Source organism: Sinohyriopsis cumingii, chromosome 18 (assembly GCF_028554795.1).
Source record: "Sinohyriopsis cumingii isolate HCF-2022 chromosome 18, ASM2855479v2, whole genome shotgun sequence".
Taxonomy (NCBI): domain Eukaryota; kingdom Metazoa; phylum Mollusca; class Bivalvia; order Unionida; family Unionidae; genus Sinohyriopsis; species Sinohyriopsis cumingii.
In genome coordinates, this window is record NC_142978.1 from 8887607 (window position 1) to 8914016 (window position 26410).

Below are 26410 nucleotides of genomic sequence, written 5' to 3' on the forward strand. Positions count from 1 at the left end.
TAAGTCCACCAACATATCTCTCTCTCCCTTTCTCATGTGTACAAACTTGCTGACATTGGTTCAAGAAATGTATGGTTTGGTCCAGAAATATAAAATAAAATCAGATTGTATTTTTTACTAGCAGTGCTATTGATACATTGATTTTGAAGCATATGTAACAAAATTAATTGGGTTCTTTCTTCAAAACTTCATAAAAATTGTGTGTGAAGTGATACAGTTATTATTCTGAAAAATATTAAAAGGCAAAATCTATTTTATGAACTGACCATAACCTTGAAGTGAAGCTAATGTCTCAAGATTGGTAGGGTTCAACTTTAAGTTCATGGATATTCATGCAACAAATTGTAATGTTATTTACCATATATACTCACTTATAAGTTGAGCCTAGCTGCAAACAACATAGATCCTGATCAGTCATTGTATAATGCACCTGCATATTAGGGTCTATGTTGTTTATTCTACTGATTACTCCTGACAAACTTCACAGGCCCATATCTGCCCACACATTTTACAATGACAGATCTGGGACTGTGCAGTTTGCAGTCAGACTTGTATTATATGCAAATAGAGTACTTTGTTAGGCCATGAAATACTGGAATTTCCAAAAGGAATAATTTTGATAATTCAGTGGAGTGGAATTCCAGTAATATTTTTTCACTACCCCATATATAGACACTGACAACAATATGACCAAGAAACTTTAGCTAATTTTAGATGACCACTTGGTGGTAAGCATGGCCATCTCACATGCAAACAATCCAGGTCCCAATCCCACAATGCATATTTATTTTTTTCTTCATGTTTTTTATGTGCTTGAATTAGGTAGGAGAATTATGTTACTACAACTGATATTTTCTGTGGGAATATACACCAAACACAGTAGAATATAGACAGTAAACCACTGACATTATCACAAGGAATACAGTAAGAAAACTGCAACTTCATTATATATTATACATATTGCTAGAGAATATGCCTGAGCATAAATAAAAAGAAAATTTGCTTGCTCTGAGTGATGAACAGATATATTTCGTTGTGTGGGTGAAAAATTTGTGTATTTTTACTTCTGGCTTCATCGCTTGTAAAAATACCAAGTTTTTCACCCACTTAATGGGAATGTTATTCTGAGGGATCTATGCATGTAGGCCATAACTATATGATAGGCTGTGTTATAGTGAGGGACTATTGTATTTTCTTCAGCAAATGCTACAAACTCATAATACCTCCAACGATTTGGAGAATCCTAACAGGAGCAACTTAAAGGTAGGGTTGATACATAAAAAGGATTAACTGAGTTGTCCATTGTTGAGGTAGCAAAGAGACCAGTGAATTGACACCTGATCAATGATTAATCCATAATGTGTCTGGTTGTTTTGATAGCCAGGTATAGCACAGCCCCCCACCCCCACTGCCCTGTTTGAAAATATTGTCTTTAATCTGACAAGTGGCATCTGAATTTAACTCAGATCCTGTATGCTTGAAACCGTACCTGAAAGTAACTGGGAAGGCAAATTTCTCCTTTCTGTCGACTTCAAGGAAAGGCACATATTCTCGACCATTAATTATGGAGGTTCTCCTGAAAAAGAACAGTGAAACAAATCAAGCTTACTTTATTTTTACAGTTTCTCAGGAAAACAGGTTTTAACAATTTTTCTGTCATTCATGATGGGAAGAAAACACGGGAATTGTTCAGATCTCATTTTAAAGTACTGCCTGGGTACATACATGGTGAAGGGTGGATAATGAACTGCTCTGTTAATTTTTCTGTCCCTGGAGATGTCTAATTAAAGTTTGCATTTAGGACACTTTGATAGGAAACCTGTGTTTCATGAATACATTTCTTGTTTAGCTTGGTGATCTGAGAAATTGAATGCCTGGTTAATAGGAAAGCTTAATTTATATGATATTAGGAGACAAATACATTGTGTTGTCTGTAACTTTTGGACTCCTGACAAATTCAACAAACAAAAATCTACTCCAATGCTTTTAAGCCTAACTGCTATCTGAATGCAAACAATAACATCTACATATTTCAATGTTTTTAAACTTTATATTCTAGTGCAATAGAAAACTAAAAATATGTTCAAAGAAAACAAATACTACACATACTCACTCACAATTGCAAACTGCATACATCCAAATCTGGGTGTTAGCAGTATGTTAAGAGTATTCAGTAGAACAAATAACACAGACTCTGATCTGTCAGCATAGTATGCAAAGCCAGATCAGGGTATAAGTTGTCTGCAGCTGAACCTGACTTATAAGGAAGAAAATATGCTACCCCTTTACAATGCATTAAAAGAGTAACCAATACCTTGCAAATCCAGCCCTCACAAGCTAAAATGTCATAACAAATCATCTGAGCACTTAGGTACCAGTTGGACTGGAGTAGTCTTTCCTTGGATTGAGGGATTAATGCCAAATCCTGTCAATCATCAGTTGGTAGTAGAGTGATGTGATTGGCAGGATGTACTCATATCATAACCAGGGAAGGTGTGCCATATTATGATTCAGTAAATATCATAAAAGAAATATATATATATTTTACTCTAAAAATGGCTTTCTTCTTCAAATACATTACCTGAGCATAATATATTCAGAGAATGGACAAGAGGGGGTCAAAGTTATATACACTTACCCAAGAGTTGTCCATATCTCCAGTCTCCAACAAGTGTGAAGTAGCTTCAAGTTTTGTGAGAAATGGGGTAGGGTTAGCACAAAATCTACACACAGACACAGTTTGGAGAAGAAAAAAAACCCATTTCACTCCTGCAAATCCAGCAGAAATAGATTAACCCACACCATTACCTAGCTGCTCAGTGACCTGGGAAGGTAGCCTGTTTTGAAGCTAATATAGGTCCCAACAGGTCAAACTGAGTCCCTTTGGGATGAAATACCTTTGAAGTAAAAGCTTGAGAACAGCAAATGGCCATCAAACTGGATGTGTGATCAGTACCATTTTTGTTTAGGACCAACTAGACATCATAAGAAGTCCTTAGCAAAAAACTTCATGTTGATATGATCTTATGTTCATGATAACAAGATTTTCAAGAAAATTGCCATGGTGAGCATAGTGGAAGTTTGGAAGCACCATTTTCATTTAAGAACTAACATCATAAGTATTCTATTTGTGAAAAGCCCATATCAATATGTCTATTTCATCAGAAGAACAAGTGATACAACAATTTTCAAGAATGCCACAATGGTGGCAATGTTATTAGTTACACTGTTACACTAACATAAGTTTCATTTAAACCAAACCAGACATCATAAGAAGTCTTTTAGAGAAACCTCCAGTTAGATTAAGCCATCTGTTCAGAAGATTTTCAAGGTGGCAACCATGGTGACCATATTGGATATCAGATTGGTACCATTTTCTTTTAGACAAACTATACATCATAGTAAGTCTTTTAGTGAAAATCCCTATGTCGAAACAACCATCAATTCAGGAATGAAGTGTTACCTAGATTTTAAAGATGGTGTTACAATGTCATATCACCACCATTTTCGTTTAGGCCCAACTAGACATTATCAGAAGTCATTAAGTCCAAATCCAACATATTACAACCATATGTTCAGGGGTAGTGATAACACGATTTTCATGATGGCAACTGTGGAAGTCAGGCTGGATTTTTGACAGGGCACCATTTTATTTTAAATCAAGTATACATCATAATTAGTCTTTCAATGCTGATATAACCATATCCTATGATGGAGTAACAATAACAAGATTTTGATCATGGGCACTGTGGCAGTCAGATGAATACCATTTCACTTGAGGCCAGAAGTATACAATAACAAGATTCTGATCATGGGCACTGTGGCAGTCAGATGAATACCATTTCACTTGAGGCCAGAAGTATACAATAACAAGATTCTGATCATGGGCACTGTGGCAGTCAGATGAATACCATTTCACTTGAGGGCAGAAGTATACAATAACAAGATTCTGATCATGGGCACTGTGGCAGTCAGATGAATACCATTTCACTTGAGGCCAGAAGTATACAATAACAAGATTCTGATCATGGGCACTGTGGCAGTCAGATGAATACCATTTCACTTGAGGCCAGAAGTATACAATAACAAGATTTTGATCATGGGCAGTGTGGCAGTCAGATGAATACCATTTCACTTGAGGCCAGAAGTATACAATAACAAGATTTTGATCATGGGCACTGTGGCAGTCAGATGAATACCATTTCACTTGAGGCCAGAAGTATACATTATAAGAAATTTCAGGGAAAATCTTGTGTCAATATGACCATCTCTTCAGGAAGAGTAGCAATAAAAAGATTTTCAGTATCTTTATCTATATGGTACGCCATTGCCGACACCTTTGACTAGTGTAATACAAGATGGCCAGTGTGCTGGCCATACTGGATATCAGATGACCATTTTCAAAATACCATATGACCAACTGTTCAAGAAGAGAAAGGATAACAAGATTTATAAGATGACTGTCATGCCAAGTCATAATGGATGTTCAAGGTGGCATTATATTCACTAAGGATCAATTATATCTTGGGATGAATGTATGTGCAAAGTTACATGGCAATCCTTTCCAGTCATTTAGCAGAAGTAATTATAACAAACTTGTGCTAATAGACATGACTAATCATGGACACAGAGTGGCAGTATTCCAAACAAAATGCATTTTTTACATCCGATGAGGTAAGATAATAGTTACACAAGATAGAATATGGAAATCCTGTATGGGTATTCCACACTGGGAAAAGTCTTACATATGAGGGGAATGAGTTAGATTGGTTTTTTTTTACCTGAGAACATCAATCTCCTCTTTTGTGTAGCCATCTGGGCCTACACTGATGGGACCAGTGGAAACTCTTTGCTGCTGTGGTCGTGACACTCTGTTTGTTGGCCCCTTTTGCTCTTCATCATCAAGAAATGCACCATATCCCAATGGTGGCATACGTTTGCTGTCTCTTTTCTTCGGTGAAGATGGAGGAGATGGAAGTTTGGGGCCATCTACAGCAGACTTTAGTATTTCAGCTCTGCAATGTTGGAAATATAAATCTATGTTTTCTGCATGCTGCATTTTGTCAAGGTAAAGTAGGTAAGATTTTTCCACATAGTGAGTGAGATAAAATTATTGTAGGAGTAATGTTTATTTTTGCTATTGCACAATAAGTAATGAATACATTAAATTGATTTATTTTTGTGGGAATTAATTAATAATTACCATAATCAAGAGTAGATACATTTGTAGATCAGGAAGGATGTAAATTTGTCTTTACTGAAAGATCATTATATGGGGGGAACTTAAATTCCTGGTTTCTTTCAACCACAAACAAATTAATGTAAAATTGGTACCCAACAGAAAAATAGTGGATTCACAGTAAACCATACCTGTTTATTCTCAGGTTATATATATATATATATATATATATATATATATATATATATATATACACACACACACACAGTGGTCCCCCTCTTATACGGCCACCCCTTCTGCATCAGGAAAGTGGCTTTATAAGAAAGGTGACCCTTCCAGGGAGGTTCTAAAAAGCATACTTCAAAGCATTTAATTTTTTCATTTAATATCTTCGTTTAAAAGTAACATCAATTATTAAAAAGTTTTTCGTGCCTTAAGAATAGACTAATTTCAACTGAATACACACTCATAGTTTTTATTCTTGATGTAAGCATGACATGTGAGGGGGTATTGTTGTCCTGCACATTGCAAAACCATTCAAAAACATCATTTAAATCTTGTACATACATATTTCTCTTTCCATTTGCTCCATTTCCCCACTGCTGCTGAATAATCTCCTCATCAGGTACAACACTGTTTATTCAAGTTTTTTCAGCATAAAATCGTTTTATTCAAGTCTTTTCTACATAAAATTGTTCTACAAGTCCCCCTCTACACCCCACTGATGTCAATGAGTAGAACAACCGACTTTATTCTAAAGTAATATGTCTCCGTTTACGTGATGATGTTAATGTTTGGTAATGATTTAATTGGATATCGCTAACTGTATGTGATTTAATTATGCAGATGAAACTTTTGTAGAGTGAATGAAATGCCTTCTTCATAAAGGAAGTAATAGATGTATTGTCACGTGATTTTTCAGTCTTTGTCTGGTACCCTGTTTTGTCCAAGGTTAATTTCTCTGTGTGTTTTAATCCACAAAACCTATTTTTAGCCTATGCTGACCATGTTATGATCTTGACAATTAAATCCGGCTGTAATCATCAAAGAGAAGAACTCGACAGACGTGTGAAGCCCAAAACTCTATCACAACAATGCTGAGCCCATTTCCTGTAAACGTCAGCTTTAAAAGATAATGATATAATATTAATCTAAGTGTTACATGTACTTTAGCCAACACTTCTTTCAGTAATGGAAACCTGACATCAGGAGACAGGTATTGACGGTAGAGATAATCTGATTACTTACCTTAAGATATGAATTAATTATTGGTTGTTCATCTACCCTTAAAATATTCCCTTACATTGAATGTTTCCCATTTTGTGTTTTTCCCTTTAGTTTTATTATTGTTGCTACCCCAGTGTACATTTCATTCAAGTTATTATGTGATAGTAGCATTTAATGTTTCCTCTATGTACACTTTCATTTCTTCATCAATATTGTAAGTCTCTATAATATGTTTTATACTGTAATCTTTTCTTTCGTTATGTAATTTATTTATTTTGCCTTTGCTCGTACCATTTATTTATATATATATATAGATAGTGATTATCTGGAGGTTCTGTTCCTCCATGACATGATTATGTATTCTTTTTCACTTTATTTGTTTTATTTTAAATGGCATTTTTGTGCAGTGTGTATTGTATGCCGTCTTCATTGTGGCTTTCTTCAGCCACTGACTCATCCCTACTGTAATAACATAAGGAAATGAAACAATTGGTGGTATGGTGGGATGGTGTTTGAGAGTACATACCTATCTAAAGCCTGAGATGCCAGTTTGGTGACTTTGTCTTGAAGACTTTTGTCACTTGTAGACTGTTTCTGGAAAAATTAATTTACAAAGTAAAACAAGAATGAAATTTTTGTCATAAATTACATTTCACTGAGAATTTACCTGTTCACATTACCATTTGGAATTAACATCTTTAAGTTCCGGAATCTAGCCCTAAAATAAAGATAATATATAAAGCTGCCTTCCCTGGTGGACATGTATGCTTACAAGGAACAGCTCTACTCTAAATAGGAACTTAAGTTTACAGTCCATTAAAAAAAAATCAAACCTTTTCTGAAAATTGGTAGTAGCTGTCCTGGATAAACTCTGCTACTTTTCTATCAGGTCAAAAATAAAGATATTATCAAAAAACATTGGTAAACATAAATATGGCAAGAATTTAAGTAAAATTGTCACAACTTTAACCCTACATTTTACGTTTTAAAGCCCATTTATTGCATAGCTGCCAACCTTCTAGACTCGCAATTAGTGAAAATAGGGATAAAAATTAGTGAATTTGGACATGAATTAGTGAAAAATACCATGACAATAACTCCATCCACTCCAACCATCAATACTACACTATATCAAGATCACAATATAAAACTAAAACACTACATATATGCAGAAATATATCTGCATTTCTATTTATTATGGTACTCATAAACTTCAATTGTTCTTGTGGTCATTTATCAAGACATGATACTGTGGCAGACTTGAACTTCCTCAACTGCTTGGTCATAAATTTGTTTTCAAAACAGTTCAGACTTCTTGCCTGCTGGTTGATCTTGGTGATTAAAATTGCTGACAAATTTTCTGCAACTAAGGAGGCCCTAAAGTCTGTCTTAGTTTTCCTCACTAGAGAAAATACTCTTTCACTTTCTCTGTTGCTGTGAGGAATGCACAGGAGCTGCAGCACTTTAGGCTCTTCCACAGTAAAATTTAGAAGCGATCTTCGAGTCCAGGAACATTTGTCGGAACAAATGTTTAGCATGGTCTTCAGCTGATAAAGATAGATTGTGTTCAACAAGAAAACTCACAAATAATGCTTCAGCGTTGGTAGCTTGCAGGTCTTCTGTCGATGGCTTAAAATATTCCAGAGCTGAAATCTGTGAATTTTTAATTTTCCCCAACTTCTATGTGATTTTTGCAACCGATGTTCTTCCTCACACTGTCTTTGCCACCATGCTCAATGCTAAAATTTGTGGCACACTGTGTGCAAAAAGCATGACGTATATCAATGTTCAATGGCAGAATGCATGGTCAATTTTTGGTATATTCCAAATTAAACTTCACTTTTTAAGCAATACATTTCTTTTTTCTTGGTAGTAAAGCCATTTTCAAGATCTTACATGTGATGCTGAATTGTAATTCAAATCAAGTGTTGGTGATGCATACGCAAAGCAAAATTCCAGTTAGGCCCCAGTTGCTCTTAAAACCATTTGTAAAACTACTTTTCTACATATAGATTAAAATAGGCTAAAATACTTGCTACCGGGCCAACTGTACTAATCTGCTGTAGTTCTACTAATATCGCAATCAGCAGCACCGGACCGTTTCGGCAACTGCCAATATCACGACTAGTGCTTAAAGGGAAATCGGTTGTTTTATTAAAGATTCAAGATAATTGAGAATTGCAGAATTCATGAATTTTTTTTGCTTGCGGCATGAATCTGTGATTCACTGAAAAAGTTGTGAAATTCAAGCCAAAATCGGGAGGGTTGGCAGCTATGTTATTGTGTGTAACCTTAATAAATTACCAGTGGAACATAATATATCACCACTTTTCTCTTTAAAACAAACTTTATACAATAGATCTGATTATGTAAGTGTAGCAGGAGCATATGTTTTATAATTTTATATTCATGTTTTAATTAGGCAGAAATAGGTATTTTATTATTTTATGTAGTTAATGTTTATTATTGAGTGAAATACAGTCATCAGTTGCAATTATTGTGTTATTCTCATTTTACACATATTTAGCCATTTAGGTAACCTTGAACCAGGATTACCTGTTAAAGAGTTTTGTTCACTGAGCAATGCAACTACCCTGATTGCTGGTCATGCTGGGTTGTTCTATTGTATGACAAGTGGTAAACAGCTTTCTGATTGGTTAGTTTGCTACTTGTCTGTATAAACAACATAGTATGAACAGCATATTAGTGGTCAGTCCATTAGAGTTTCTGAAGGGTGCTGGTCATGGCATTGCATTATAGTGCCTGATGATTCTTGTGCTTGCAAGATGTAAATTGGCCTTTGTCCCATATGATAAGGTAAACAGATTTATAATATGATTAATGTAACAGTTTATTTTATATGTACTCTGCATATTTCTTCGGAATGCATGTTGATGTATTTTAGTACATTTTAATAGGTTATCAATCTGCATTTTATTATTAGCATATCGTTCTGTCTGTCTGTCTGTCTGTTCCCTACTTTTGCTCTAAACACTGACTTTGTTTAGGTTTAGTTGATCCACTATCTCTAGATGGATAATTAATAAATATATGGAGTTGTAAGTTATTCGTATTGAATGTACTGTAAAGAGAATCAATGTAAACATGCAGAACAATAATGCACTGATGACGATATTATTTATTATTGTAGTAAATGTATTTTTTTATTGTATTTGTAGGGTGTATGTACAAAGCAAGGAGAAATGTCTCAATCTCCACCTATCAACCCAATAATGCACAATAAATTGAATACTGAACAAAACACTGGACTTGTATTTTCTCACCAATGAGTAGAAGGCAAGTGCGGTAACATAAGCATTTACTCATAGGACACATTTTAATGTAACAAGGCCAGTGTGCAATTAAAAATGAATAAACAACTTGACTTTATAAACTCACATTTCCATTTGCCAATTTATTGTCAGAAAGAAGAAGCAAAAGAAACTCAATATCAACTTACAATTTTAATCCAGAGTTCAACTGCCTCAGAGTACAGCTCAATTGCTTCCTGGGCATTTCCACCTTCATCTGCCTCAAATGCATTTGAGATTAGAAACTTTGCCCTCTCCAAATCTTTCTTTATTGGGACAAAAGATTATATTAAAAATTATTCTTCATTATACACTTAAGCATGAAATATAAAGAAAACATAGCAATATATTTTCATATTTTGTCATTCCTATAGTTTTCACATGTTAAAAATATATCCTTATAGGTAACATGTGAAAATACAAGATTACCCATCTTGCAAAGCTTAAACAGATGTTCCTATAACAGTTGAAAAGCGTCAAGAAAATTGAGCATTTTGTGAACTACAGCAAAACTGTATAAGCAAGGATGCTATTTCTTTGCCAAGATAGCATATATATTTTTAACAAGCAATGAAATAAATGGAGTATTAATGAAAAATAAACATCCTCTATGCTTTAAGTGTGTACCATAATATATTAGACTTTCCAACTTTGCCTACATATACAAAATCATAACCCTTGCATTTTTAATACATATAGTCTGTCTACATGTTCATCTGTGCCATGTTCTGCTCTAATTGAATGATAAAATGGTAATAATATAGAATGTTCTAGCAGAATGCAGTGTGTCATCAGTGAACAATGTTATGATCACTTTTCTACTTAAACTGGTGAGACAGCGTTTCAAGGTACAAATCTTATGTAAGTACTTTTACACCAAAGCATCTGATGTAGAAGATGAATGACTTTCAAAAGTGTACTACAGGACTTAATCACTGGTAATGCTGCAGACACTGTTGCCACCAGAACAGTGATACTTCTGTCTCACCATGTGAGACAATAATGGCATTGACAGTACAATCACAACACACTGATCTCTTTGATCTCAGGATCAATTTCTCATTCTGGTACAAATGAATGCAACTGGCTGCACATCAACGGTTGGTAATTTACTGCTGGACATTACTGACCAACAGGTCTTAGTCACATCAATGGTTGGTAATTTACTGCTGGAGATTATTGACCAACAGGTCTCAGTCACATCAATGGTTGGTAATTTACTGCTGGAGATTACCGACCAACAGGTCTCAGTCACATCAATGGTTGGTAATTTACTGCTGGAGATTACTGACCAACGGGTCTCAGTCACATCAATGGTTGGTAATTTACTGCTGGAGATTACTGACCAACGGGTCTCAGTCACATCAATGGTTGGTAATTTACTGCTGGAGATTACTGACCAACGGGTCTCAGTCACATCAATGGTTGGTAATTTACTGCTGGAGATTACTGACCAACGGGTCTCAGTCACATCAATGGTTGGTAATTTACTGCTGGAGATTACTGACCAACGGGTCTCAGTCACATCAATGGTTGGTAATTTACTGCTGGAGATTACTGACCAACAGGTCTCAGTCACATCAATGGTTGGTAATTTACTGCTGGAGATTACTGACCAACAGGTCTCAGTCACATCAATTGTTGGTAATTTACTGCTGGAGATTACTGACCAACAGGTCTCAGTCACATCAGTGGTTGGTAATTTACTGCTGGACATTACTGACCAACAGGTCTCAGTCACATCAATGGTTGGTAATTTACTGCTGGAGATTACTGACCAACAGGTCTCAGTCACATCAATGGTTGGTAATTTACTGCTGGAGATTACTGACCAACAGGTCTCAGTCACATCAATGGTTGGTAATTTACTGCTGGAGATTACTGACCAACAGGTCTCAGTCACATCAATGGTTGGTAATTTACTGCCGGAGATTACCGACCAACAGGTCTCAGTCACATCAATGGTTGGTAATTTACTGCCGGAGATTACCGACCAACAGGTCTCAGTCACATCAATGGTTGGTAATTTACTGCTGGAGATTATTGACCAACAGGTCTCAGTCACATCAATGGTTTAGATTACCGACCAACAGGTCTCAGTCACATCAATGATTGGTAATTTACTGCTGGAGATTACCGACCAACAGGTCTCAGTCACATCAATGGTTGGTAATTTACTGCTGGAGATTACCGACCAACAGGTCTCAGTCACATCAATGGTTGGTAATTTACTGCTGGACATTACCGACCAACAGGTCTCAGTCACATCAATGGTTGGTAATTTACTGCTGGAGATTACTGACCAACAGGTCTCAGTCACATCAATGGTTGGTAATTTACTGCTGGACATTACTGACCAACAGGTCTCAGTCACATCAATGGTTGGTAATTTACTGCTGGACATTACTGACCAACAGGTCTCAGTCACATCAATGGTTGGTAATTTACTGCTGGAGATTACTGACCAACAGGTCTCAGTCACATCAATGGTTGGTAATTTACTGCTGGACATTACTGACCAACAGGTCTCAGTCACATCAATGGTTGGTAATTTACTGCTGGACATTACTGACCAACAGGTCTCAGTCACATCAATGGTTGGTAATTTACTGCTGGACATTACTGACCAACAGGTCTCAGTCACATCAATGGTTGGTAATTTACTGCTGGAGATTACTGACCAACAGGTCTCATTCACATCAATGGTTGGTAATTTACTGTTGGAGATTACTGACCAACAGGTCTCAGTCACCTCAATGTTTGGTCAATGTATTTTGTTTTGAACTAAACAATGATATTCTGTGCAGAAATCATTATTTTCCTATTTAACTTACCATGACCTTTGACCTTCAGACCAAGGATTTTTTTTATTATCCTAAGCACCTACCATCCACAAAATCATATGAAATGATTGGTGGTGTGACCAATGTTGATATGACCATCTATTCAGGAAGAGTGGTGATAAGATTTTCAAGATGGATAGCTGTGCAGTGCTATTTTCATTTTGATACAAAGTAGACCTTGAAATGAATGTGTGTGTGTGTGTAAAGTTTCATGGCAATCCTCCTAATAGTTTAGGAAGAGTGATGATAAAAACTTCAGGAATCATTTTTTTGGTTTCAGTCACTGTGACCTTGACCAAGAAAATATAACTGCTTGCAAAACCACAAAAATTTATACTTACAAAACTAAATGAATCATGGTATATTTTATTTACCTGTTGTTCTGTTTTATGAGGTTCAAGATTAGTGGACTGCAGTTTACTGGATACTGCAAAGAAAAACATAAAAATTAATTAAAAAGATTAAAATAACATTCAACACACTTTAAATATTAAAACAAAGCAAGATATCTTGAGTCTTCTAAAGAGATTTCTATTTTGTTTAAGAGAAGACTTAAGCATTCCCTAAATTTTGAGAAATTCACAAACTGTTTTTTAAGAAAGAAAGATTTGAAGGTGTACAATTTAGAACAGACAATTCATCTGACCTACTATTTCCACCTCTAATAAAGGATCTTTTATCAGAAGTGTCATACCAGCAATTTTCCTACCATTTCAGAAATGGACCTCCACCAAAAAGTTAACATTCATAACACTTTCTGTGGAATAAAAATACATATGTAGTCACATTTTATATTATGTGAAAAATCAATGGAAACCTTGCCATATATAACCAATCTGTTTGTTTAATTTTCATGAAATGAATATATAAAGTGATCTTCCTGTATATGCTAGTGAACTGCTGGAAAGCATGACACCAACATTTCGTAATACAGAGTAACTGTGCAAGACCAATTATCCATTCATCCTCTTGAACATGAGGTGTCAAAACTTTATTAAGGACAGGTAAATAAAAAAGATGTTCTGCCAGATGGGGCTTTTCTTCAACAGAGTTTGGATGGACCTGCAAACATTTAGTAAATTGTACCATATGAACAATGACAAGTTTCACAATATTAAGTTATGGAGGAAGGATAAAATATTATCATGCCAATAATTTACTGAAACAGTCTCTCTCTGTCCGCATGATACTGGAGTCCACAATCAAGATATTTTAGCATTTACAACATACCTGAAAATTAATTAAATCAGACACATGTGTCAAATATGATCTCCATGGTGTAATGACCTGCAGCATCCATAGTATATGTATTGTTTTGAATAATCTAATTTGACTTTTTTTTTTCTTTCTGGTAAACTAGTTTACAAAAGAAAAATATATGTAAAACCTCACATAAGTGTTCAGGAAGTTTAAGAAATTATTCAAATATTTGACAACTTTAGCAGACAATGGCCAAATCTTTATATTACATAATGTTTCATAAATTTAAACAAAATGAATACACAAGGTGAGATTTTATCACATGTTAAGAATCTATTACATGGTAAGAGTATCTGGATCACATGGTAAGATTCTATTTATCACATGTTAAGAATCTATTTATCACATGGTAAGAGTCTCTGTATCACATGGTAAGATTCTATTTATCACATGTTAAGAATCTATGTATCACATGGTACGAGTCTCTGTATCACATGGTAAGATTCTATTTATCACATGGTAAGAGTCTCTGTATCACATGGTAAGATTCTATTTATCACATGTTAAGAATCTATTACACAGCATGAGTCTCTGTATCTCTGTATCACATGGTATGATTCTATTTATCACATGTTGAGAATCTATTACATGGTAAGGGGGCCCTGAGTGGCCGAGTGGTCTAAGGCGCTCCCCGTTACAGATCAATGACATCTCACCTCTGTCTGCGCCAGTTCAAGTCTCAGATTCAACCAATGTGGGTATGTGAGAAAGCTTGCCAGTAGCTTCTCGTGGGTCGGTGGTTCTTTCTGGGGTTTTCCCAGGTTGTTCCTCCACCATTAATAATGGCCACCATGTATAGCCTATCGTGTGCTGAAAAATGGCGTTAAACCCAGCAACAACAACAACAATTACATGGTAAGAGTCTCTGTATCACATGGTAAGATTCAAAATATCACATGTTAGGAGTCTATATATCAAGTGGTAAGATTCTATATATCACATGATGAAAAACAGTGATTATAACAACAGCAAAAAATGTTGTGCAATAAATCTGGATGCATGAAACTTCAGCTGTTACCCTATAAAACATAATGATGTCAGCTGTGTCATCATAAAAATATACAACATATATATAAAATGAAAATACTGATAAATCATCACATATATTGTTTATAATGCAGAAAAACTCTCCATACACCATTTCAAATAGGACTTTAACCATGGGTTATAATTGGGATTGGTCTGAATGGCAAGACTTTTTATTCATCCCTATGGGCAGAGATAGGGCAGGGAGACTTATGCAGAAAGAAAACAAATTTTCTAGTAAAATTGTTTCTCCCAGAATACTCACCCAATCATATTACATTAAGCATATAAGCTTTACGACTGCCTGATTCCAGCAATTCCAAAAAGATGAAAAATATTGTCTTTCAAATCTATAAACTATTCATATGGAAGAACTCTTACTTATTACCTCTCCTTTCTTCCCACAAAGTGCACTATATCTAGCTGATACATCAATGAAGATGCTCGCATTTGCCAGGAGGTACGGGATTTTTTTACTAATAATCTAATCATCTGAGAAATACAATTTACCTACAAATAAATCTGCTTTCTCTTTGAATACATTCCTGATCACATTATTGTTTGGAGAACATGCAATAGGAGGAAGATGAAGAAATAAATTAGCATCCAACCTCGACCATCAGTCTTCTTTGCAGGAATAATGTTTGAATTCTCAACAAGAAGTATAAACTGCTCTCATAATATGATGGTAGCAAACTGATGGTCACATGACCCAAGACCACGACACTAAGATAAGGATAAAGGGTAAAGCAAAAAATCTTGGTCGATTTCATTGGAAACACTAAACACATGCCTATAAGAAGACTGCGCTAACTACAAAAGGATCTGGTGACCATCTGGGCCACAGCTATTGTACCCACCAGGCTCAATTCACATCTCTGTGACGCTAGATCTCTGAGGTAAATATTTCAGAAGGTTGACTTTATATGAAAGGTAACAGTTTCTATTATATTTTGGATCAACGTGTTGTGTTCAAATGTGAGACTTGCAAAGTTAGCTCTAGTCTAATGAGTAGAACTCACATGAGGTGTATAGATCAGACTATACAGAGCAAAATACCAACTTCTGCCATGAGAACAGGGCTTGAGGGGTTACATCATCCTTTCCTAATGTTTTGGGGGCTTGTAGCCCTTCTCCTTGCTTTTCAAATGAAGATTCTGAGTATGGAAAAGGTTTTGCTTAACTACCTCTCTTGACCTGTTGATTGAAAAAGCCTGAATGACTGCTTTTGACTGTCCACCGACAGCAACTGGTTCTTAGCTATGAAACCCAGCCATGTTATTAAAACCAAAGAATTAACCAATTAGAACTGGAGATCATTTTGGTCCACTGAAAGGACATGCAACTCACTCACCATGCACAACAAGGCAAGTGCTCTCACAAAGTATCTTTCATAAGATGGTAGCTTCAAAAAGGCTCTGGCCAAGGGTTCAGACTTAACTGTGTTCAGCTAAGTCAAAACCCATGAAAGATTTCATTTAGGAAACAAGGCGAGTTATTTATATTTATTTAGGTCAAAGCTGGCAAGCATGTCTAAAAGATCCTTGTTGTTACTTACATTCACTCTACCAGGATGCCTGAATGTGTCCGAAATCATCAAGCGATATCCCCTGGCAGTAACTAAATCTAACTTTTTCTCCTCTAAAAGCCAGAGAAATAAGTTAGACACCTGGGAGACTGAGGCATTCTATGGGACAATGTTATTATCTAAGCATCAGTCTCTGAATACCAGCCTCTTTCTCTTGTAGGCTTTCACAGTGGAAAGCCTTCATACTTGTGAGATTCTCTCCATATCTGAAGGGTGAAACTCCTTTCTACACAAGGCTCACCAGACAAGAACCTGGCATGTTGAAGAAACCTTAAGGAGGCAAGTGACCACTACAGAATTGTCTGTCCTTATGAGAATCACTTTCCATATCATGCTTCAATTTTATCTTTTTATTTTTTGCCTTAAAGGTTTTTTTCTGAGGACTAAGACAACATCCCATCTGACCAAGACTGGCGAATGTTACATGGTCTACAAGACACACAGGTGAAGCAACACTCATGATCATTGTCAGTGACCTTGTACTGCTGACATTTATTACATTTCAATGCCATTGCTTCTGAAAAGACAAAGAAAAACAGAAAATAGCAAACTGAAATATGAAAACTGAATGAGACCACCTGTAAAGTCATATATGACAAAAATAAATCACCTGATTTATTCAGTTCTTCAGCCCTGAGAAGATACTCATTGGCTTTTTCTATAATGCCTGGCATCTGGGACCCAGCAAGGGCAGCAGACAGCAAGGCCTGAGCTGCTTCCTGAAAATGAGCCACAATTTATAGTCTGTCATAGGGTGAATGTCCTACTGTACCAAAGCCTAGATTTATAGTCTGCCTTAGAGTGAACATTCGTCTATACCATTAACTTGTCATTCTAAGAAACAGTAATTAAATATGGCATATTTACAACATACAAAATTTCATGAATGATGCATATTATTATTATTATTATTATTATAGTCTTCATATCAATAGGGTCAGGCAGGTCCAAAAGGGCATGGTGCCCTGCCCTTACCCATTCATTCAACTCTGTTATTGGCCATTGATTTGAAACCTGTCCCTACTTCACTGAGTGACTCTCACCTAGTCTTTGGAAGAAAAAATGTTTTTAAGTCATGTGATAGTAAGTGATAAGTGTTTGGGGTTTTACCTTATTCAACACAAGTGCAAACTGGAGACATAAATACAGAGGAAACAAATGCTGAAATAAAAAACTTTTGTTTTCTTCAAAAAAAATTAATCTTGAATGGAACATGATTATTGGATACATACAGATTTGAAAAGCTTCACCTTGTCTTTTTGGGAATGTTGATCACAACCAAAACAAATATTTAGCAATTTATTGTCTACTTGCATCAACTGTCACGGCTTTGTGACATTGACCGAGATGTCCCTTGGATCAGAAAACATGCTCCTTGACAGACACATCTAGTAAATTTTGAAACCATGTATTGACACAGACTATAGCTTTACTTCGAAAAGCAAATAACAAACAAACATGAGCCACCTTTTTGTTGAGGTGGTTTGTTATTTATCTAATTAAAGGTCTTAAAATGGAGGTTAAAACAGGGTATGGATGAACTCGCACAGACATCAAAGTTAACAGCAAGCTTTTGCCATGGCTGGCTTGACAAAAATATAAGTAAGCCAAGGTAATATTGTAAATGATACATCTCATAATTTTTTTATATTTGCTTCAAGAAGGAAAAGATATTTGTTTCTCAATCAAAACTCAAAACACTTAATTAAAACTGTTTATGTTTCCTGTGTTCCATAGTGATTAAAAATGTACAAAAGGGGAAAAACATAATCTTCAGATAACTTACATTGTAATAAAAGATAGCCGTGTTGCACTGCCCGTCCTTGTCATACTGTACAGCCTGATGAGCAAAGGTTGCCCCATCTCTCTCAAGAACAGTGGGGTCAACACCTTGATTACTGTACCCAAGGTCAGTCATGGCTTCCTTGGGGCAGCTGAAAGGTAAAGATGAACAATTTTTGAGTGTTCACTACAGGTGCTAGAAACATCCCATTTGTAGTTACATGGGGCATTTTAATTTGTGTACAGACAAGCAAAATATCCAGAAGTATTGATACATTACCCATTGGAAGAAAAAAAAATCACATACAGTTTTCTACCTCTAGCATTGTACATTACAAGCAAGCAGATAATACAGGTCAATGTATTTTTAATTTCATATCAACTAAACGCTGCAAATTCAAAAGAAACATGTACATTTTATCATAAGATACAAAATCCCAAAGTGAAAGTTTCAACGTCACATTATTTTCAAATGCTAGAAAGCCAGCCATAGGAAGTTCACAATGTGATATATTCAATGTCTTTTAGAATTTGTCATAGCTTTTCCTACAAAAGGATAGCAAGCAATTAGAATAATCTTGTTTCTCTGAAGTTGATGAGCCAATTAAAAGATTTTTGGACACTTACTGGATTAACCATTTCAAACATTTGCCTATGAATGTGTAAGAGTTTGTTTTGTAAGTGTAATTGATATGAACATCAAGAGTTTGTTTTGTCAGTGTAATTGATATGAACATCAAGAGTTTGTTTTGTCAGTATAATTTATATGAACATCAAGAGTTTCTTTTGTTGGTGTAATTGATATGAACATCAAGAGTTTGTTTTGTCAGTGTAATTGATATGAACATCAAGAGTTTGTTTTGTCAGTGTAATTGATATGAACATCAAGAGTTTGTTTTGTCAGTGTAATTGATATGAACATCAAGAGTTTGTTTTGTCAGTGTAATTGATATGAACATCAGAGTTTGTTTTGTCAGTGTAATTGATATGAACATCTGCTTAATCTGCAATAAATTTGACCTGGAGTCAAAACACCAACTACTCTAATGGGTCAAGGGAGCATCTCATAAACCATAAACTAATGTCACTCACTGTACATCTAAAAATAGCTGGGTGGTCACTTTTGCTTTCCTAATAAAAAAGGCGAAACTTACATATTTTTGCACCTTAGTCGCTTACTTTGCCTGATACTTTGGTGATGATACAATACATACCACATACTGTAATAGTGTATCATACAGTTAGCAGGCAATACAATACATACCACATACTGTAATAGTGTATCATACAGTTAGCAGGCAATACAATACATACCACATACTGTAATAGTGTATCATACAGTTAACAGGCAATACAATACATACCACATATTGTAATAGTGTATCATACAGTTAGCAGGCAATACAATACATACCACATACTGTAATAGTGTATCATACAGTTAGCACGCAATACAATACATACCACATACTGTAATAGTGTATCATACAGTTAGCAGGCAATACAATACATATTGTGATACAGGGGTTAAAATAAAATATATATCATGATAGAGAATCCCACCTTGTCAGCACTGCTTGGAAGAGATGTAACTGTGATTATAGTTAAATTCATAATGCAAATGACACTTTTTTCCTGTTTATTAAGGCTATATAAAAAAGTATGTGTGCTTCTTGTTACCTGGCCAAGCCTGCTTTTAATTGCTTACTCTACAATTTTTATTTGAAATTTAACAAACTAAAGGAGAAAAAAACGAAAACAATTTGGAGAAAAAAAAATTAAATAGTTAAATTCAGGATGCAAATGGCACTTATGCTTCATTTAAATCCATCAGGACCAAGCCAAAAAAAACCAAACAGTTAGTTTGTACCAACCTAAGTACCCTAAATTATTTTCTTAAATAACTAGAACCATATATAATTTTTATTTGGCTTGATGTATATTATGATACATCACCACTAATATATGAAGGTAGTCATGTTCATGATGCAATATATACTAGGATACTTACATACACAAATGCACTATACTGTCACAGAAAATACTGCAATGCCGATATGTGAATTGTTACACCTTTATTTAAAGTGTGTCTTTAATATCAAGATATACATTTCTATAACAGCATGGCCATTTTGAATAACTGCCTCAAGAATAAAGATGGCATTTTATTCTCAGCTGAACAAAGGATCACAAAAATATAACAAAGCATAATATCATTCTATAATTCCCCTGGCAGCATATTCTGTCTATCAACGTATTCCTCTGTACTATTAATATATGAGTTTGAACATTCTTTGGTGTGATCAAAGTGCTGTTAACATAACATTCTGAGAATTCTACAGTGTGATCATAGTGTCATTAACCTAAGTTTTAGCATCTTTATTGTGATCATAGTAGTGCTGTTACCATAGCAATTTGAGCATTCTTCAGTGCTGTTAACATAGCAATTTGAGCATTCTTTACTTGATCATAGTGCTGTTACCATAGCAACTTGAGCATTCTTCAGTGCTGTTAACATAGCAATTTGAGCATTCTTTTCTTGATCATAGTGCTGTTACCATAGCAACTTGAGCATTCTTTATTGTCATCATAGTGCTCTTAACACAGCAGTTTCAGCATTCTTTACTGTGATCACAGCAGTCTGAGCATTATTCAGTGTGATCACAGACTTGTTAATAAAACAATCGGAACATTCTTCAGTGTGATCATAGTGCTGTTGAGATAGCAGTTCAAGCATTCTTTACTGTGATCATAGTGCTGTTAACATCAAACTATGGGTGCCAAGTAACATCTATTTATTTGTGTCCAGACATTTTAAAAAAATGCAACCGAGTATGGGTGCAGGTTTCCCAAACTTAATAAACAAATGTTTCCAGGTCTTTTCCAGGATGAAATTCATATTTTCAAGGATTACTTATGGCCCTGTCCAAATGTAAACAACATCAAATTGACTTAAAAACATTCATTTTTTAAAATCAGTAGCCACTTTCTTTCATGTCGGAATTTATTGTCAAGTTTTTCTCACATAACCATAATGGTTGAGCAGAGGCTCAAACCCATGCAGACAGTAAAGGCAAGTGATCACTTGACCATCTGGGGACCCCTAATCATACTATAGACTGTATAACTAATGCAATCAACGTCAAGTACTTGTAGTGCATGGAATTCTGCATCAAAAACTACCCCAGCATTTGGTAGATTTTTATGAATTTAATAAGGTCTGATAGCAAAATTCATCTCAAACGGAAGTTGGGGATAGGATTGGGGTCAAAGGTTAATACTGATGATAATGTTTAACACTCTGTTCCCGTTGCTAACTACCAAATAATAAGCAAAGATATATCATGATACATTTCTTTTAACTTTAAGTGCCTAAAGATACCTGCAAAAAATGAGCTTTATTAGTATAGTCTTAAATTTCCAGAGATCACACATTGCAGACAACTATCTCACATATTGACATAATGTACACTACATTAGTCTTTATACCTTCTATATAGAACCTGACACAGACATGACATGACACACTAACAAGTCTATTGACCAACATGATTGTCTGGATTTACTACACAAATATAATCTATATACCAATTATACTTCAATTGTCTTAAGAGTTCTGAAAAATCTAGTAACAGCTCAATACATTTAACTTACAGGCAGTTCAGTAATGACTTTAAACTGTATTTTGCAGTTTTTCCCAGACATTGATTGATATTGTCAAAATTAAAGTGATTTTCAGTCAGAAACAAACTACTTCTTTCTCCTGAATTTTTTTTAATGATCTCCTGTTAGCACAGGAACCACGAGGATGAAACACAATGAATGATATTAAGTTTGTATCTCCGGTTGCTAGAAACACTGAAATACTCTCAAAAACCGAAATACACATGTTTTAGGTTCGTGTACACAACAATAGTATGATCTGAAATCGTTTTAACAATAATAACAAAATAATAAATAATGAATCAAAATAATAATAATAATAATAATAATAATAATCAAAACAAACTTTAAGTGATTTTGTTACAAATTATTTACTTTTTACCATTTTCTTGCACAATTCATGTAATGACATCACTCAGTTGTACTTGATTTTACTTGACTATATAAGTATGATAAATCACAAATTAGTCAGAACTTAATATATAAAAGTAAGATCATGTTTGTGAGAATCCAGAATGTAATGTATATTTTTGGTGGAAATATCATATACTTGTCTGCTTTTAACATAAAAATTATATGCTATCTGACACACAAAACAAGGTAGAAGCTGTCAAATTAAGTATGACCGAGTGACATCATGACAAAAATGAAGCAATAAATAGAAAAATGTAAATAATGCCTATAAAAATCACTTAAATCAATTTTACTTTGCTTTGCTCAAACATATACATAATACATTTATCTTCATAAGTATTATGGTAAAAGTATGTGTATTTTGGTTCTAGGGTGTATTTCAGTGTATCTAGTAACCCAACTCTGAAAAAATACCTTAAAGGAAGTCTACAAACATTATCCAAAATCTCACTTGAACAATAAAAAATTTCGTAACTCAATGAATTAAACATTTTCTTGATGCAGGGGCAGACAACCTTTGTATCGGCTTTATTGAAATACTTCAGCGGGTCTAAGAAATGCTCCAATGCAGCAGGAAATAGTATGGCGCAGTCAAGTGAAAGTCAATTTAATATATTAAAACTGAAAGTATAGAGTCATCATACAGCATGAATACACATGCAGAAATCTCCATATCAGTAAAACTATCACATGTGGTGTCAAAATTTCATAAAGTCATTCTGCAGGTATTAAGAAGAATGACGGGCATAAAATGTGATACATTGCAGTTATCATCATTGATGTTGTGATTTGTACGAGTTCTTAATGTTTAACTGTCCGTCATCCGAAAATATATTAATTTATATTTTTAAAGAATTGTAAGTAAAAGAAACAACAGAGTTTTACATGGTGAAAGCACGTGTGGGAAATGAAATCTTAAAAACTGTCATCGTAAATTGTCCCTCATCGAAAGTACATAACACTGATTTTAATGTCGTTAGACAGTGTTTACTATTTAAAATGTCTTATAAACTGTACATTGTTTCCCATGTTACCTTTGTACATAGCCTTTTGTAGAATTACAACGAAATTGATGACGATGTAAATTATTTTAATGGACCTTCGTCCACTGCAAATTTCACAAGCCCAACTTTCGTGAAGCTAACATAAACCGGTCACTCTGACAAATCTGGTCGTCACTAATGCATTAACCCAAACACGAAGCAGGTGGCCTAAATTCTCGGTCTCTCGCACGTGTTATGGGGTCAAACGTAAATAATAATAATAATAATAATAAACGTTTTTGTCTCCGCTGCCGCCGTCGTGGTGTTTCGTGCACAAAACCTGTATAGCTGGACTATTTTCCGGGGTTATAATGTCTACAGATTCATTGAATAGCAAATGTCAGTGAGGGTAAGTTTTACGATAGTAGCATTCATCGACTAATATTCATCTGAGAAGGATATACATTTGGAGGCTCTCCACTGAAAGTGGTCATTCCAAATCACGTCAAACGTGCATCGTAGACCTGCCAGCATGTATTGTAACCCCATAGTACTAATATCAGTACGTCCACTCCTACCTCGTGGACGAGGTACTAACATGAGCATATACGTGTCAATGGAGCAATCCGGGTGTGATTCACACCCCGCGCTCTTTTAATCTAATATCAACAATTTGAACATATTCCTTGCATAAAATGCAATAAATTGAGTAGCCCTCTTATTTGATACTGGAAGTATCTCAAATCATCGTAGAAATGGTTGTAAAATCTCGTTTACCTTTTTTATCCGATATTTTCGTTTAGATCCTCCACCATATTAGTTCAAATAATGATTCATTCCGTTCTCAGCCTCGTTTGTTTATGTACCATATAAGGACATTGAAGCCTTATTTGGAAACGTAAACAAATCGTAGTAAAAGTATGGCGCAGTTTGAGTCAGAAATTCTGCGCATTAAAAGTAAAAACGGTTTATCGGCAACTTTGAAATTCCACCAAGAAGCCATTATTCGCCACTTGATTAATAATAACATAACTTAGAATATCCAAATATGGTCTGGCAAGCCTTACATAGAAATGGGGTCACGGTGAGAGTCTCGCGTTATATGTCATGGCGGACACGGTGAGGTTAGTGTAAACATGCCAATTTATTTTATCGCCTAAGGGCTTAATAAATTCAAAATAAGCCAGACTTCTTTCACAACATGAATATACTTACGTAGTAGATTTTCTACACTATTTGTTTTTCTGACTTTTGTGATTATTTATTTTTTCTCTCTCGCTCAATTACATGATATGGGAACAGTTCGTAGCCTCAACTACAACAAATCAAGTTGAGTTTAGGACGTCGTAGCTAGTTACCCCATTGATTTTGTTTTCGTGCCTTTCCTTACGCACGATCGTTTAGGTCACGTAAGTTACAACCTACACCTTCCAATGCTATTTCTTTATCCAAATGAATCTGAACCAAGTACATCGTCTTGTAATGCTAGCTTACTTGAAAAAACAAACAAACAAATGAACAAAAATAAAACACTCGAACTGGCAAGTGTAAACACACGAACTGGCAAGTGTACACGTACAAAAATCACAAAAGCTTATATGTCCTACGTAAGTTTGTTTCTCATAATAACCCTGTTTGCAAAAGTCAGTAGAAGTAGAGAATAACTTTTTATAATAATCTTCCAAGATCTTCCCGTCTGGACGAGTGCCAATGCTTCTTCAAGATATTCGTCAAACTTTACTTCTTGACTCGGCATCAAATATTTGTTGTGTTGATTTTAACTAGCATGATCGATTTGACAACCATACCACTGTTCCCTGGTCACGAGTGTGATTATTTCAGCTAATTAATGAACCAAACAGGAAAATGTGTTGTTTTTGCCCAGGCCATCGTTACATCATGAATATGTGTTGTTTTTCTTCTTCTACGTTTAGTCTTTGTGATTGCAATTCTGCATAGAAAAGATCATATTTACCCATGACATTACTTCCTGTTCATGTCATGTCGTGAATTCGTGTTCCATGTTTTTGTTTCTAATAGACTAGGATCACTTCTCTCAGACTGCTGATTTCCAAATTATTATCAAATTCTGCATACAATATCAGTAGTAAGGTGGGGCACTTTACGTACAATGGGAATTAGCATTACAGAGACCCCTGGGTCAGATTACCGACAATGGAAATTTAACATGGCGAAAAATCGTGGGTCAGATTACCGACAAGGGGAATTAACATGGGAATAAATCGTGGGTCAGATTACCGACAAGGGGAATTAACATGGGAATAAATCGTGGGTCGTTTTACCGACAAGGGGAATTTAACATGGAACTATAGTGTGGGTCTGTCTAGCGACAAGGGAAATTAACATGGGGGAATAGAGTTTGGGCTTGTCTAGGGACAAGGGGAATTGAACATGGGACTTTTTTTTTTAATTTTTTTTTTAAATTTAAATTTAAATTTAAATTTAAAAAAGGGGTAGGCAATTGAAAAGTCATTCTCTTTTCGAGAAATATGCGTGGCCCTGAAAAGGGCCTTTGGGTTTATGTTAATGTATTCATTAACATAAAGGGCACCGCATTGGTCTTCTTCTTGTCCTTAGGCTGCGTCTCACTGTTGGCCCGTAAATCAGCACTCTTTTGAGGCATCCTTGTCTTTCTACGTAGATCCTACGTATCCACAGACTGGTGTTTGTCCTGTGGACAACGGTCCACTTGGATCGGACATACATGAGCATGTCCGTTCTAAACATCATGGAAGACACAAGGGTGGATGATTCGACTGTGGTCCACATCTTGAAGCGACGAGAACAGGTGAATCAATGCAGTGAACTGCGCTTATTTATAGGTAGAGGTAGGATTGAAACGGATTGAGTTCATTCACCAATCCAAACACGCGTTACAAAATTCAGTCAGCCCGCATCCAATCCGAAGAGAGCAGTCTGTGACGTCAGTTGGTCTATATAGATTCGCTAGCGCTTGTGTGCAGTCAATCTATACGACAGTGATTCAACATGACGGAAATTCAGAAAACGATCCATTGGGGCGCACCAACAGGGGAGACTGCCCAAGGGAACCCGGACTTACTTTCAGAAGAGGTGAATTGGGATTTTGTGGATTTTCTCTCCTCGCAAGAATT

The 26410-nt window shown here is 35.4% G+C and overlaps 1 protein-coding gene across 1 annotated transcript in view; it reads right to left on the reverse strand.

Annotated features, from left to right (window-relative positions):
• The window catches only part of LOC149776044 (calpain-7-like), a 91331-nt gene extending 67866 nt beyond the window's left edge, over positions 1–23465 (reverse strand). Inside the window, exons 1-8 of the mRNA XM_089942175.1 lie at positions 23328–23465; positions 18221–18368; positions 17045–17153; positions 12935–12987; positions 9867–9983; positions 6933–7000; positions 4782–5015; positions 1490–1576 (exon numbers count right to left, since the gene is read on the reverse strand). Coding sequence (XP_089798301.1) covers positions 1490–1576; positions 4782–5015; positions 6933–7000; positions 9867–9983; positions 12935–12987; positions 17045–17153; positions 18221–18352 — 800 coding nt within the window. The 5' untranslated portion in view covers positions 18353–18368; positions 23328–23465. The remainder of the gene's footprint in view (positions 1–1489; positions 1577–4781; positions 5016–6932; positions 7001–9866; positions 9984–12934; positions 12988–17044; positions 17154–18220; positions 18369–23327) is intronic.
• Between the last annotated feature and the right edge of the window lie 2945 nt (positions 23466–26410).